This window comes from Schistocerca serialis, chromosome 1, assembly GCF_023864345.2.
Source record: "Schistocerca serialis cubense isolate TAMUIC-IGC-003099 chromosome 1, iqSchSeri2.2, whole genome shotgun sequence".
NCBI lineage: Eukaryota > Metazoa > Arthropoda > Insecta > Orthoptera > Acrididae > Schistocerca > Schistocerca serialis.
In genome coordinates, this window is record NC_064638.1 from 715,206,002 (window position 1) to 715,223,596 (window position 17,595).

At 41.4% G+C, this 17,595-nt stretch overlaps 1 protein-coding gene across 1 annotated transcript in view; it reads left to right on the forward strand.

The window, feature by feature from the left end:
- The window catches only part of LOC126426960 (uncharacterized), a 1,049,247-nt gene that overhangs the window by 442,585 nt on the left and 589,067 nt on the right, over window positions 1-17,595 (forward strand). The window contains exon 4 of the mRNA XM_050089126.1: window positions 17,499-17,550. Coding sequence (XP_049945083.1) covers window positions 17,499-17,550 — 52 coding nt within the window. The remainder of the gene's footprint in view (window positions 1-17,498; window positions 17,551-17,595) is intronic.

Genomic DNA, 17,595 nt, shown 5'->3' on the forward strand with positions numbered 1-17,595 from the left:
TGAATTATTATTGTTGTCTTCAGCCCAAAGACTGGTTAGATGCAGCTCTCCATGCTATTCTATACTGTGCAAGCCTCTTCGTGTCCGAGTAACTACTCCTAGTTACATTCGTCTGAATCTGCTTACTGTATTGATCCCTTGGTCTCCCTCTTAAGATTTTTACCCGCCCCACCCATCCTTTCTTCCAGTACTAAATTGGTCATCCCTTGATACCTTACAATGTGTCCTGCCAACCGATCCTTTCTTTCAGTCAGGTTGTACCACAAATTTCTCTTTTCCGCAAGTCTGTTCAGTACCTCCTCATTAGTTACGTGATCTAACCATCTAATTTTCAGCATTCTCCTGTAGCACCACATCTCAATAGCTTCTATTCTCTTTTTGTCTAAACTGTTTATCGTCGATATTTCATTTCCATACAAAGCTACACTCCATACAAATACTTTCTGAAAGGACTTCCAGACACTTAAATCTATACTTGATGTTGAGAAATGTCTCTTCTTCAGAATCGCTTTTCTTGCCATTGACAGTCTACATTTTATATCCTCCCTACTTCGACCATCATGTTATTTTGCTTTCCAAATAGCAAAACTCATTTACTATTTTAAGTGTCTCATTTCCTAATCTAATTTCCTCAGAATCACCCGATTTGACTCGACAACATTCTATTATCCTCGTTTTGCTTTTGTTGATGTTCATCTTATAACCCTCCTTTCAAGACACTGTCCATTCCGTTCAACTGCTCTTCGAAGTCCTTTGCTGTCTCTGAGAGAATTACAAAGTCATCGGCAAACCTAAAAGTTTTTATTTCTTCTCCCTGAACTCTTAATTCCTTCTTCAAATGTGAATTTAAGTACTGCATTTCCAAGTACTGTTTCATTAAGACATGGGGAAAGGATAGATTTTTAAATAGCGTGTTTGCGTATACTGGCAGATATGTATTTGTTAACAAGAGGTACAGTGGATTAAAAATGGAGCCCCCACTTTCTGTTTGAGAAGGTTGTAATTACTTCCAAACATAAAACTGCTACGTTCGTTTGGTCGTCTTTCTGATGTCTCTGTCATGTTCGACGTAAAAAATAAAAATAAATAAAAACTGAGAAATTCCTAGCAATGTGCGACAGATTTGGCAAGCTGTTCAGATACAACATGCAACGATTAACGTAATACTTTCGGTATAGTTAATGCGTATTGTCTTATAGCGAAACGGTAGCATTATAATTCGTATAATATTTCATAAATGTAAAACACATTTATTTCGTGTACGCTTTCATGATTTTCATACCAATTCTGTATTACTTCATTCTCTTTCGTTCATTAAGTAGGACGTTGCGGTGCAGTGTTATCGCCAGCCAGACTCTCTTTCTTTTGAAGGACTGGAAGAATAACAAATCCTTCGCAACATATGAAGTAGATGCCTATATTTTAATGCACCCAGGCATGACGACATCTTAAAATTATGGAGCAGTCACAAAAAGGATCTACCAAACTTTGCTGCAGTCGTAAGACGTATGTTATGTATGCTAGTGAACGGCGCTTTAGTAAATCTGGCAGGTTATTAACAATCACCGCGATCAGTTAAATGTAAAACGCGTTAGTGATCTATTGCTGATCCACAGTTTCTATAAATTTTCTTCTCTTGCAAAGAAGTGAATAGTGTTTAAAGTTAAGCCGTAAATATACAATGTTCTTCGCATGTTTTTTTTAAAATAAAAGGCATTCGTCTCCCATAATTCTGGGATACTGTTTATGTAATGGGTTCTTAGTTTCCTATTAAAGACTGGAAGAATAAATCTGCTGTTCGGAAATGAGTCTTATCTTTTACTGTTATTGTAGTAGAATATCAAATTGTTTTCCCTGTGCTGTATGAAGGTAACTCTGGCATGTAAGCGTTTTTGAAAACATTGACTTTGTGAAAAAGAGTGTGTGTGTGTGTGTGTGAGAGAGAGAGAGAGAGAGAGAGAGAGAGAGAGAGAGAGGTGAGGGGGGTGGCGGCGTTGGATTTGTGCAGTGCGGAGAGTTGTAGCGAGATGAGACGTCAGGCAAGACTTGTCATGCTCGGTTATTCGCATGTCTGGAGTCCGGAGAAGAGACAGTTTGCATGTGACCATCCCGAGTCATGTAGACCCGACACGAGCGGCTGTCTCCTCCGCCTCCCCGTGGCAGCCGAGTCGTAACCGGTCAGACATGGAACACTGCAGCACTGTAGTAGACAACGAATAGTCCAGTTTAGTTCGAGATGTAGGACGATTGTGACCGCGATGTAGGCCTACATGTCACAACGTAGATATATCAGCAACGATTAACCTTAAATCTGTTAGAAGGTAACAGTTTGCACTCCTTCCACTTAGAAGCTTATCTTCGGCAAAACAAGTTCTATATAGCTAAATTGTGATGTGGAAGAAATCAGAATACGTGTTCACTGTCTAAAACATTACGTATTTATGTTCCGACACTTGTGAAACCTTAGAAATGTATCAAACATTGTAATTTGGCATTAAAGGTAGAAAGGTTGCTGTGTAATGTCTAGTCGAGGTCATTAGAGCGAAAGCTGGTCTTGGGAAAGGGTGAGCCATGAACACCGTATGCACTGGTAGTGGTTTAGGGAAAATTGCCTAATTCCTGCTGGTCTTGGGAAAGGGTGAGCCATGAACACAGTATGTACTGGAAGTGGTTCAAATGGCTCTGTGCACTATGGGACTTAACATATGAGGTCATCAGTCCCCTAGAGCCTAGAACTACTTAAACCTAACTAACCTAAGGACATCACACGCATCCATGCCTGAGGCAGGATTCGAACCTGCGATCATAGCAGTCGAGCGGTTCCGCACTGGAGCGCCTAGAACCGCTCGGCCACCGCGGCCGGCCGCACTGGAAGTGGTTTATGGAAAATTGCGTAATTCCTGAATCAGGGTGGCGGGACAGGTGTAAACCTAGCTCCGCTAGAAAAGGCTGATACAGTCTAAACCAGTATACTACGTCGTACGTAAGCTTTCCAACCGTACAATATAAATGATCAGAAGTATCCTAACACCCCTATGTAATAAGGAATTCAGCACTTGATGTCACGAGTGACAGTGTCAGAGAAAGCGAGTATTTTGGTTAGCAGTGAAGCAATAGCACCAGAATGGTTGGTCAGGAAAACTCAGTGACTTCCAAAGAGGACTATCCATTTTACTTCACCACAGTAAAAAATGCATCATGGACATTTTAACCCTTCTAAAACTGCCGAAGTCGACTGTTAGTGACGAGATTGTGGAGTAGAAAACCAAAAGAACAATCTCAGCTAAGCCAAGACGATGCGCACCTCGTGTACTGTCCGACAGGGACCGTCGAGCATTGCGGAGGTTGCTTACAGAAAATCAAATGAAATCAGCGGAACGAATCACTCGTGAGTTAGAAGCCGCTACCACCAGTCCAGCTAGTACAGTGACTGTGCCTATGGAGTGAAAAAGAATGGGGTAAAATGGTCGAGCAAATGCTCAGAAGCCATATACCATTTCTCTAGTAAATGGCTTGGGTTTGCTGAATCCCTGGAGAACGCTACCTGTCATGGTAGTGCCAGCGTTGAAGTACGGAGGAGGTGACGGTACTGTGTGAGAGGTGTTCTCGGTTAGGGTGTGGTCCTTAGAAACGTTAAACGCGGTTTGATATGGCCACATTTTACAGCATTGTGTTCTACGTTCAGTAGCGGAAGAGTTAGCAAGTGATGACTGTCAGCATGACAATGCCCACTGCCATAAAGCAGCGTCTGTGAGGCAATGGTTTGTGAACAGTGACATTCCTGAAATAGACTTCCCTGCCTAGTGTACCGACCTGACCCCAATGGAATACCTTTGGCATAAGTTAGAATGCCGACTGGGCTGTTACTTCTCTGCAGACATTCAGGCATCTCATTGCAAGGACCCTCAACAGACTTTAAGCCGTCGTAAATGCGGAGGGTGTGCACATTCCATGTTAATGCCGACTAATATGTCCGTATGCTTTCAGTCAGATAATGCATCAAGAAAAATAAAGTTTTTGTCCATTCGGTAATTTTTTACATAAGTGAACCGAGTCCTCTCGCCTCAGATAGGTTTTACCGTACACCATGTAGTATGTTCCAAACCTACAATTTCTTCTTTGTGTAAACATTTCCATCACAGTCTCTTAGAGGGACAGTTTGTCACTGAGCAGATGTCATCATTGTATTTACCAGCTTATACCTAGACGGTCATTAGTCGAAGAGAAAAAATTCTCTTTGTTGGGCGACCATCATCACCACCATCATTTGTGCTCTACCATAAGCTAGTAATCCAACTGAAAATTTACCTATTCAGAAAGATGAGTTTGAGTATGTGTCAAGTCTGTGTGAACGAGCAATAAATAAACTGTTAGTTACAATGAACGCAGTGTACGGCAGTGTCACACGAATGTTAGTGGGAAAGTAGTTAGAAAGAGTTACTATTTCTTTTTTGAGACTGTTCGTATTACTTTCATACATGGTAGGAGATGCACATTTACCTTACTGTAGTTTATTCATTTTAAGTTAAACCTAAAAAGTACCTCGCATTTGAAATATTGCAGCTGAAATTTAGTAGTTAATCTGTTGCTAAAGATGTGTTGGAGCGTTGTTAAAAAGCAACAGGAGTGCAAAGTTGTACTGCAATGCCATTCAAAACTTGTAAGGTTATCTTTTGTCGATCCACTGGAGACACATGCCGTAGTACACTATCTTCTGCAATCTTGCGGATTCATATCGTTATATCCTAAGCGGTTTCATTTTATGTTTTGGTAAATTGTATAGCTCTTTTACGCATTAAAACGCTGTCGGTTTCGTACTACAGTAGTGACCAGTGAAAGATTTTGTAACCACATCAGGTAAAGATATCAGCACCATAGCGCTTGTGGCTGCGGTTAGTACGAGGCCACTGCGCCATTTCGCAATGAAATTCAAAGCAGGCGAGTGAATGAATGAAGGCGCTCTTGGAGCCGTGCCGCGGCACGCGCGCTGTTTGCAGGGGCCGCACGCCTGCGGCTGCTTGGTGACATTTGTGCGCAGCTCTCTCTGGCTCTGCGCTATAGCGGGTCGTGTGGTGCGTCATGACACGCCCACCCATTGGCGACATGACCCGTGACCTCCACGCCGTGTACCCCGCTCCGCGCGTAATTACTAAACGGCGGTTGCCCTGACACTTTGAAGTACCGGTACATAGCTCTCTTCACGCTTACCCACATTACGTGCTACTGGTACGAGGATATTAAGCGAAGCAAAACATAATGATCGCTACTCGCCGCTAGACGGAGTGGCGTTGCGGGCGCGTGACGCGGCAAGTAAGTCCGTAAACGGAGGCGAGACGAATACAAAGTCATTCTAGAGGCGGCATGGGCCGCAAGTGCAGGGGCTGGACAAAACCATGAAAGCACCACGAGAAAAGCATGCGTGAACATTAATGCAGATGATTGCCAGCCTGCTGGCGGCGCGGTTGCATTTGATCATGACCTGCACCTACGCAGTGTCCTCAATATGTTGCAAGAAACAGTCGTCTGAACAGTGTTCTCTGAAGGGGAAGGTTGCTATCAATGGCCCACCTTAAAAAAATGTGTAATGTAATTCTCATATATTGTAATAAATATTCTGTTATCAGTGCAACTTGAACCTTATCTTTTACATTATTTAAATTTAGGGTGAAGTTTAGACGAAATTCGAGTTGGTTCATTGAGGTTGGGGGTTGTTTGGGGGAGGAGACCAGACAGCGAGGTCATCGGTCTCATTGGATTAGGGAAGGACAGGGAAGGAATTCGGCCGTGTCCTTTCAAAGGAACCATCTCGACATTTGCCTGGAGCGATTTAGGAAAATCAAGGTAACTCGTACTGCAATACTTATCAATCAATACCTAGTTCCCATCCACAGCACGTAACTTTATATTGTCAACATGACGAAATGGTGTGAACCAGTGGCGTAGCGTGGTTGGAAAGGTTGGGGAGACTCTGCAGTTATTATAGGGAGATAAAATAGTACAATAAACAATAATTTAAACAAATGAAACAAAATGCATCAAATAAAACATCAACAACAACTACTACTACTACCACTACCACTACCACCGCCTCTAATAATAATAATAATAATAATAATAATAATAATAATAACTTGTTCAAGAAACGATGACAAATTTGTAGAACTCCTGCAGCAAGAGAAGAACAACTTACATTTTCTTGTACACAAGTGCAATGCGCCTGTCTTTTGTTTCCACGAATAAGTCTATAACTCGGTCTACAAAGATCTCATCACTGAATAGCTCTCCAAGTAGTGATTTTTCTATTGCTAACGTGCTCAAACAGGACAGCCGGATGTTGGACTTTGAATTCCTTAAATAATTCTTCACTCGTTTAAGGGTACTAATGCTTCGTTCACTGCTTGCTGTAGTTGCGGGTAGGGTCAAAACCAAACGCAGGAACTTCGTTGTTTCTTCATAAACGGAATCTAAATCATTGTTGACAACGTACTTTAAGAGGATTCTTGGAGATAAGTGTTTTTTCTCATCAGCGTATATGTTACACAGTTCATTTTCAGCTTGTTCTTGTTTCAAAAAAGGGTACTGTTCTAATAATTGAAGCAGTTTCAACTTTGGGAATTCTTTTTGATAGTTCGGGAAACACTTTTCGTTCAAAAGTTCAACAAACTGAATTTGGGGAAAGTCTTGAAACCTTCTTTCCATCCGAACAATTTGGAAATCCAGTATCTTGTAAGTTAGTGAACTGAGAGACGTCTTTTGACTGTCACAGAATGATAAGTTGCCATTCAAACACAAGCTACATTTAATACATTCATCAACGAATGTTTCCGTTCTTAATTGTCGTAAGTTTCGCTAAACAGTTCTTATTTCGTCGTGGCAAGCAGTTATACTGACAGATTTTGAGTGAATAACATTAAAGAGATGATCGACATAAACAAAGCACACTCTGTAGAAGCAAAGCAAGTAGACAAACGTAGGATCATCCATCTGTAGTTTCAGTCACACAGCACAGCTCATAGATTCTGGGTCCCACTGAGAGTCTGTATCACAAAATATATGATTAAAAACACTATATAGTCCTGAGAAATGACTAGATGTTGAAACTGCCCTGGATCGAAAGTTCCAGCGAGTGTTGCTTGGATGTGGCAGTTTAAATCCTGTCTCAGTTAGCAATACAGTTCGTTTTGATGATTTGCTGAAAAACGAATGGAATGCAGTAAGATCTCTTATAAACATGCGTACTTGTCGTATGATTTTGGAGGCATGGAACAGTACCACATTCAGTTGGTGTGCGTAACAATGAAGAAACAGCGCATAGTGACAGAACTGCTTTACCAATTGTTGTAGTCCTCTTTCTCTGCCCGCCATTACTGAAGCGCCTTCATATGTTTGACTAACCATTTTTCCTTCCACATTCCATTCTTTCAATACTGCATGAACAATGTTAGACAAACCTTCAGCAGTTTTATTTCCAGAAACATAGTAAAATCCAACGAATCTTTCCTCAATTTTGTCTGCAATACAGTACCTGAATATTACACTCATTTGGCTCTTACATGATACGTCTAATGTTTCATCAGCCTGAATCGAAATGAAATTGCAGTTCTGAATTTCAGATTTTATTTTCTCATTAACTGCCAGAGTTATCATTTCTATTACATAATTTTGTATATCTGGAGACGTTCCTTTAAAGGTCGAGGATGATGACTGATGGTCTCGGATTAACTACTCTCCCTGAGCTAGTAAATCCAACAATTCCAGATAGTTACGTTTGTTGCTGGAGGATTCGTCTTCCCGACAGCTGCGAAAGGCTAGTTCTTGTTTACAAAGAAATACAATTGCCTGAATAAGACGAGCTAATACTCTCCTGCTGGATGCAACTTGTTCGTTGTATTTTATTGCTGTCAGACGAGCGGCTTAAGAAAGGGCGTGCTCAATTCTACTTTTGCGCGATAACTGAAATGATTCTTTGTTCGGCAGGTGACGTTTTGATGTCTGATGTTTTTGTGCTTTCCTGTCAAAGTTCTTTATTGTACAAACGCCCTCATTGCATCATTCCTTTTCACCACCAAACACAAGACATATATAACAATATAATCTGTTCTTAACTGCATTCGCAGTCAGTCAAGCATACTTTTCGTACTAGGCTGTCTGAAAAGTGCGTTTTTGTTTGGCTTCACTTAAAACTGCGTATATGAGTAGGTCGTTTGTCCTTCAATTCGCACATTTTTTTCGTACGTTAATGTAGAAAAAGGCGTTTTAAATAAAAATTCTATTAGGTGTACAGTTGCTGGCTCACTCATGTTGGCGACACAACGAAAATATGCACTAAAATCACCCAAGAATGACTATGAACACAAACCGCGTGGCTGTTCACTTCCGTGTTAAAAGCCAGCATAGAAGCGGCAGAGACTATAATAGTCTCTATAGAGGTGGGCCAAACCGTTATTCTGGAGTAACCGTTATCACAGTTCCAGTTATTCTTTGATAACCGTTATTGTTAACGGTTACTAATAACTGCCAAGTTATTTTTCGCTAGCCGAATACCGAATATTCCGAGGAGTTACAGTTAAATAACGACATAGTTGGAATCCATCATTTTAATTATCGGTATAACTGCGAGTAGTGTGAAATGGCAGGAATGTATGAATCGTGTCATAACCTTAGTTCATTAACTCCGGGTACATTTTAGTTGATGTTAGAACGATTATTAGTGTTTCATATTATATGTTTGTAGGTTATCGGTCGCTATTAGAAATATTATCTTCGCAGCTGCAACAGAAAGTACGCGGAACTTCGCCACAGCACTGTTTAAGTAAAATGTTAACAACGTGCGTTTTTAAGTATGAAGTAATATGTAAACTGAGTACTGTAGGTTAAATTCGAAGCTTAATTTCTTGTGCTGCTCACATAATAGAATAAGTGTTCAGCCTTGTAATACAACAAAAAATCTACGTAATGTGACAAGATTCGTTTACTCCTGTGCTGTAAAAGATAGTCCTATTGGGGTAAGTGTGAGTACGCTAATCCAAGTTTTATGTTAGATTTGGAAACTGCTAGATTTCTCCAGCTACAGCATGTTTATAACATATGAAGACATGCAGATCGGAAAGGTTGACAGTGTTACATTTCTGGGACTACAACTCGATAATAAATTCAGTTGGGAAGGGCATACCACATTTTTTCACTCTATTATTTCGTAAGGGAGCATATTCTGTGGTAACTCATCAAACGTAGCAAAAGTTTTTCGCATGTAAAAGCGTGTAATAAAAATCGTTTGTGGTATAAATTCAAGAACATCATGTAGGAACCTGTTCAAGGAACTTTGTATTCTAACCTTGCTTCCTAGCGTATTTATTCCTTAATGAAATTTGTTACAAGTATTTCCAACCAATAGCTCAATACATAATATCAGTACTAGAAATAGGAACAGCAATCTACATAAAGACCTAAAATCACTTACCTTGGTCCAATATTCAAGAACATGCGTTTTTAATAAACTGCCAGCAAGTCAGCAACCATTAAAAACTTGGTTTCAGATAAAGCACGGTTTACAGTGTGTTTGAAAGACTTTATGATACAGAAGTGTCTGATACCACCCATCATAAATATGCCGGAAACGGCTATTTTAAGTGTGTCTATGACGTCACTATATACACATGGCAACAAACACGAAGATACATATAAATAATACAATAACATCTCCCACCAAAAATACAATCAAACCAACGGGACAACTGCGGGAAGTTGGGGGTTTTAGGGTGAGGACAAGCTAGTAAAAAAAACACACCATGATCCCAAAACACAAAATGAAGAAAAAAAATACAGCATTCTGCTACACCAACAAAAATCTGCAGGAATCGGACACTTCCCTTGAACAATATAGGTCAACCATAGGTGACCATACCAAAACACCAATACCCACAACTAAAAACACGAAAATTGGAGTCGAACATTTCCCTTGACCTACATAGGTAAACCTCAGATGACGATACCAAAACATCAACACGAACAACTATGAAAATGGGAATCGGCCATTTCCGGTGACCTATATAGGTCCACCACAGCTACTTATGCCAAAAAACCTACAACTGCGAAAAATAAAACCACAATCCCAAAAGTCCACAAATCGATCATCCCTACATAAATTAAATCACATTCAATACTCCATAAATACACAAAACATCACAGCTAGAAAAAAAAAAAAAAAAAAAATACCACCAGCAAATTCCGGCACTGCAAACACTAAATCGGCCAGCCCCCCCCCCCCCCCCCCCCCACAAAAACCAACTCATAAACGCCGTGCCGTAATGACATTCACACACCACAACACCTTTTTACGTCGAAGCAGACGGGTGGAATCGGACGCTTCCATTGACCCCTTCTACTCTGTAGATGAATATCGTAACAGAGAGTGATAGACCAGCTTAGGTAAAAATTCTGCTATATTTCAGTTTTGACAGCACTTGGTTGCAACAGTCAAGATCGGGTATTCTGTGTATGATAAATTTATTAAAAGTGCGTAACTGTGTTTTATTCTGACTGTGTATCAATTCCGTAAATATTAGCAGTTACTGTAATGTATTCACATACTTTGACAATCTCCTGACAAATGATGAGGATAATAATTATTATATTCAACTGTATTACGTTATACTTCCTGACATGTTATTTGTCATTCGCGATGGCCAGCGGCTATTTCCGAAGTACGTAAATATCTGTTCGCTGCAGTAACTATCGTCTCTGAAATATCACCGGGGTCTAAGACTGGAGTCACTGTGTCAGGAACACAGACACAGTTATTCCGTTACCAACTTCCAGGTTACCTGTAATGGTAGCCCGATAACTGCCAGAGAGCGAGAACTGTGAGCCAATAACGATAACTGCCAGAGGAAAATACCGATCTCAGACAGTTATTTCCATAGTCGCTCGAATTCCTTATGGTATCTCTCTTTATACTACCCGTCCAAGCTAAATTGACATATGAGGCGGTGGCTTAAGAGAACGACCGTACTTGTTAATGCCTGTACTGCAGCTCCTATCAGCCACCGCTCGGACATTAACTTTATTTAGTTGTTTGTGTTAAAAGTAACGAAGACGCGCGATATAGTACACAGTTCTTATCAACAGATGGCGCGCAGTCTCACAGTTATTCCCATGGCCTATAGAACGCCTTCCAAATGGTCTACCCTCTCCTTAGTTCCTAGCCAGATCTCCTATGAGTTGACGGGAAAGCATAGTACGATCTTCGGTCAACAGATGGCGCGAGGCACTGTTGACATTAGACAGGTATTGATATAACTGCCTGTATCAGAGGAACGGTTATCGCAGTAACCGTTACTTCTCAGTAACGGGTTATTTCTATCAGTTACGTTATTTTTTGCCACCGCTACTAGTCTCGATACCTGCTAGCAAGTGCAGCGCACCAGCCTTCGTGGAAGGGGAAGTGGAGGGGAGCCGAGAATGCCACTAAAGCGCAGGCGCACACAGCCAGGTAAGGGAAGAGAAGCAGAGACTGAGAGCAGTCGAGTCTGAAGCAGGCAGGTACACCAATACTGAGGGTGCGGCGGCGCGGTCTACAAAACTGATGTCTTCGCACATTTAGTGCTCTTAGTAGAAAGTTGTTTATATTTTTGTTATGAATTACTATTGCATATTTTTTAAGCATGAATACAGGGGAGACTAAGTCTCCCCTCACGCTACGCCACTGGTGTGAACTAAACATACAGTACTTTCGAATGAAGGCTGCTTGAATTTAATCTGTATTACCTTATCACTACAACGTTTCAGACACTAATACTAATCAATACAAGAACTTAGCGCAAGTCCTGCCTTTTTTCGCTGTTTTCTTGTGTCTTTGTGGAGCAACTTCCGATTAATATTGTGAATCTTTATCAACACGGGATACACTTAATGACCGGTAGTGTGCGCCTGTTGTCAGTAACCCCAGAGAAATCGAGTAGGACCATCGAAGGAGCCGGCTCATCGATAGCAACCCTCCCCTAGTTCTGAGTGCATTATGTGGGAGCTAAGAAAATTCGAACCTGAGCAAAATTTTGCTGATCGTGTGGTTGGTGCTTCCGTGACCAAGGAAGCCGATTTGTTTAGCACCGCATAGAGGATATGCATCGCATACAGAAAAAACAGAAAAACAAGTCCACTACGTCACAACGCGGACGACATGTGTTGAGTTAACTTTGGCCTTAAGAAAGGCTTATGTACAGCAGATGACATCATTTGCTTGTACCTCTGCCCAATGTGGTACAATTCAGTACATGCAAAGCAGGTTGATGTAGCCTTAAATGACAGCTGTAGGATTGTTACAGGCTGCCTAAGGCCAACCCCCATGGACAGAGTTCGATGTCTCGCTGGGATTGCTCCATGTGACATCAGAAGAGAGGTCGCTGCTAACATGGAGAGGCATAAATCAAATACAGTGACCTCACATCCACTCTTTGGACATCAACCTGCCAAGCCAAGACTGAAGTCCAGGAAGAGTTTCCTAACAACTTCACAGCCCTTAGAAGGATCAGCTGCGGCTACCCGATTCACCAAGTGGAAAGAAAGATGCCAACACCTGTAAAACTGGATGACACCACAAGAATCCCTGCCGCCTGGACACATGGAGAAGTGGGTCATCTGGAAGTCCTTGAACAGACTACGGACCGAAGTTGCAAAATCGAGGGACAATCTCCTTAAATGGAACTTCCAAATGCCAACACAACACTGTGCAAATGCGGTGAATTGCAGACAAACCGGCATCTCTTCAAATGTAACCAGCTGTAGCATGAAGGACTTAACGCCTGCAGCACCCAAAGCTATCAAAGTTGCCCAATTCTGGGTGAATACTGTATAGTTTTCTTTGTATGTATTGTATATGTGTTCAAAAACGAATAAAGAAAGAAATGTGTTGAGTGATCGTCACGGATGATCATTGAAGAGAATTGTGACGAAAAATAAAGAGGACACTAGCTGCAGAAGTCACCGCAGAACTGAAGGTAGCACGCACGATCCCTGCAGCGCCAAAACAATAAGAAGGGAGCTCCATAAGGTGGGAGTGCCAGGGCGAGCTGGAATTTCAAAAACAAACATCGGTGATGCAAATGCGCGTAACAGAAAACGTCCTGCCGAAGCCATAAAAAGTGGACAGTGGAGCAATGGAAGGAACTCATTCGGTCGTATTAGTCTTGTTTCACAGTCTTTCCAACTTGTGGCCCAGTTTACGTCCCAAGAGTGAGAAATGGCGTAGTTCCCGTGACGACTTTGGCAGCCGTATTGTGGTACTGCCAAGGATTATGTAACCATTTTGGCTGATCATTTCCATCCCATCGTATAATGTTTATTACCCAATGGTGCTGATGTGTTCCAAGACGACAGCTCGCTTGTCAAAGATTAATTTTGTGAGTATGAGAGGATGAATTGCGGAATCTCCCCTGGCCGCCTCAGTCACAAAATCTCAGTATTATTGAACCTTTGTGGTCTATTTTATTGAGAAGGGTGCGTGATCGCTGTCCACCTTCGTCATCGTTACTCGAACTTGCCACTACTTCACAGGAAGAATGATATAGGATTCCCTTGAGAGCTATACAACTCCCTGTCTTTGTCCTTTCCGAGGAGACTGGGAGCTTTTTTGAATGTCAATATGTTTTCTGCGCTGTATTAGGCTTGCTAATGTGTTGTGTTTTTGGTGTTTCCATAATTATGTCCAAACTTTCTAGTGAGTTTGATAAAGGACAGCGTGTTATGGACCGACGCCTGGGAAGGAACGGCTTAGAAACGGCAAAGCTAGTCGGCTGTTCGTATGCTAATGCCGTGAGCGTCTGTGGGAAATGGTAAAAGGATGACGAAACCACTTACAGGCGACAACATATTTGACGTCCATGCCTCATCATGGAAGTTTACCATCGGAAGTGTACAGACGTAGTAGTAACCTGATCAAGTAGTCGAGGACCCGGGCGTTTGAAGGATCTTTTTAAATGAAAAAGTTGGTCAAGAGTTGCCATACAACCTGTAGTTAATTTACATACCTTGCATTGAACTATTGTAGTAAGTTAACTCTTAAGCACAGACGGGCGCTTTCTTGCAGTTGACCAGTCTAGGAATACATAAATGTAGTTAATTTTTATATTGGAAAGAATGGTGCAGGAAAGGATTCAAGCCATTGCTAGACGGAAGCTGGTACCATAGAGAGCGTCCAGCATTAATTGACGCTGCAGGTGGCGAACAGCAGACATTACGTAATTCCTTTACGCTCCAAATTGTCTACCAACAACGTGTGCAAAGTGGACACGTTTACTTTTGTTCATGTTCATCTAGTAACCTATTCTAAGATATTATCCATTCTGTTAAGCAGCTCTTCCAAGTTCTTCGCTCTCTCTGACAGAATTACAATGTCATTGGTATACCACAAAGATTTTATTTCTTCTCTATGAATTAAATTCTCTCTCCAGATTTCGCTTTGGTTTCCTTTAATGCTTCCACAATATACAGATTGAGTAACGTCGGGAATAGTGTACAACCCTGTCTCTTTCTTCTCAGTTGTAGCATCCCCTTATGTCATTCGACTCACATAACTACGTTCTGATTTATTTAGCAGTTGTAGATAACCTTTCGCTCCCTATATTTTATCCCTGCTACTTTTATAATTTCGAAGAGTGTATTCTAGTCAACATCAAAAGTTTTCTCTAAATCTAAAAATTATATAAACGTTGGTTTGCCTCTCTTCGTCTTGCATTCGAGGATAAGTCTAGGGTGATTATTGCCTCGTGTGTTTCCATATTTCTCCCTAACCGAAACTGATCTTCTCCAAGGTTGGCTTCTACCAGTTAGCCCACACTTTCGTAAATAATTTGTCAGGATTTTGCAAGCGTGACTTATTAAACCGATTGTTCGGTAATATTCAATTTTATTAAATTCTGCTTGAAATGTAAGAGTATTCCGCATGTCTCTCTCATATATCTTGCACACAAGGTGCAATATTTTTGTCCAGGCTGGTTCTTTCATAGATCTCAATAATTCTCAGGGAACGTCGTCTGTTGCAGGGCCCTTGTTTAGGCCCAGGTCTTTAAATTCTTCTCGCAATTCGGGCATGGATGTGTGTGATGTCCTTAGGTTAGTTAGGTTAAGTCGTTCTAAGTCTAGGGGACTGATGACCTCAGATGTTAAGTCTCATAGTGCTTAGAGCCATTTGAACCACTTTTCTTCTCGCAATATCGTATTGTAACACACCCGGGGGTACAAATGGTTGGGCTCCCTTAAACTGTTTCTAGTTCTTTGACCGTGCGCCCTGTCCACACCACGTACCTGATAATCCCGTGGTGGTCGTATTGCTCTGCACCACACTGCCGCTGGCTTGCCTGAAATTATGTATCGCAATATGCAAGCCGGTTTAGGGGAGCCACTCAACGTTAAACACAACACTGCCCTAAGTCTGGTATGAACAACTATATTCTGAGACGGTAAGAAAATCGCAGGTTGCGCTGTTTACATTCTAAGTCATAAGTGTTTATCCCAATTAATGGATGATTACCAGTCCACAATATCACTCTGACGAACTTACGCGTAACCGACACGACGCGGGAACGGAAGTTGTTCCGCTCGTCACCCACACACAGATATCGGGCTCCGTTCTCCTTGTGTCTAGTAATAAAATAACTCTCTTCATAAAGTTAAATTTTCAGTTCTCACATGTACGAGCGTGCGCTTAACCGTCGCGGCGCGGTTGACTGTTGACGATGCGGAAACGCGGTGACCGAACGCACGTTCTCACGCTCTCCACAAAACACTGGCACTTGAATGCACTCTTTTGTGGTAACTAATTTTTACTGTTTCACATTATTCATTCTCGGAGACCTAACACGGCGCGTTTGACTGACTTAGGGTACGACACGCAAACAGGCCGATACTGAAAAAACGATATCGACAGCACTGCTCATTTTTAATTACATCATTACGCACTTTCCTCCGAATCCACTTCCATATTTCATCACTTCACTGTAATAGCACTTGCAGCAACACTTGTACTTGCATAATAATGCCCTTCCCATGCAGAGCTACACGCAACACACCTAACTGCTCCGTGTTCCGTGCTCGACTTTGCAAACGTGCTGCCCGCAAAAATACTCCGCAACCAAACCAGCGATGTGACAATACGGGTGCAGTATGTCCTATCTCGTCTTCACCTACTACCTTTCCCCCTCTTTAGTGTTACAATCAATTTCGTTACTCTTCTATAGGTGGTCTATAAAATCAGTCCACCCTTCACCTTTTCCTTCTGTGTTTAGCACCGGCTTGCCATGTGAACTCCTGATATTTATACAGCTGCTTCTCTTTTCTGCAAAGGTCTCTCTAATTTTCCTACAGGCGGCATCTATCTTCACTCCAGTTACACATGCTTCTACAGCCTTGCGTTTGCCTTGTAGTCGTTCCAGCTTTGCCATTTTGCATTTTATCAGTCTCAATTTTTAGACTCTGTATTCCCTTTATGTAGCTTCAAGGGCTACATTTTTATGTTTTGTCCTGTTGTAAATTGAGTTACACAGTATGTGTCATGCCTTATCCAAGGACTTCTATTGAGCTTTGTCTTTTTCCCTATTTGATCCACTGCTGCCTTCACTGTTTCCTCTCTTAAGATACTAAATCTTGTTCTGGTGTTTCTTTAACTCTGTTTCAGCCAGTCATAATTTAACTGAAAAAAAAACTTCTGCTTCTTTCAATGTAGCCAGGTCGCATCTCCATAATTTACTACCTTCCTGCTGTTTTTTTTTAAGTTTAATCTGCAGTTCATAATTAATGGATAATGATTAGTGTCCACATCTGCCCTTGGGAACATCTTACGGTTTAAAATCTAGTTCCGAAATATGCCTTACCCGTATATGTGTATAATTAAATTGGATACATTCCAGTGTTTACAGGTCTCTTCAACGTGTACAACCTTCTTCCATGATTTTTAAACGAAGTATTTGCTACGATTATATACAACCCATTCGTCTACCTTAATTACCTGAACAATTACTTTATCTCAGCATACATTCTTTCAGAGTCTGCATCTTCTAAAGAGCTAGTTGGCATATAAGCGTCTACTTCTGTTCTGTTAATATAATATGTAGAAAAGGTCTCATCCATGCGCAGTGATGCAAAAAGAATTATGTTTCATTTGTGTTATGTCTGATGGCTTACATTTCCATTTTTTAAGAATTAAGTAAGAAATTGTGATTCTTTTTGTGTCCACGTTGGCTAGCCGCTGTGGTCAAGCAGTTCTAGGCGCTTCAGTCCGGAACCGCGCTGCTGCTACGGTCGCAGGTTCGAATTCTGCCCCGGGTATTGATGTGTGTGATGTCCTTAGGTTAGTTAGGTTTAAGTAGTTCTAACTCTAGGGGACTGATGACCTAAGATGTTAAGCCCCATAGTGCTCAAAGCCATTTTGTCTACCATGTTAACTGTACTGATTTTGGTACTATAATTAAAATCATATCTTACCCTCTTTTTTTCTTTTTTTACAGATCATCTGTACAAATGCCGCCGATCTTCAGCGAGGCTTCCTAATGCTGTTCGGTGAGTGTTCTAATATTATTACTGTTTGTAAAACGATTATCAGCG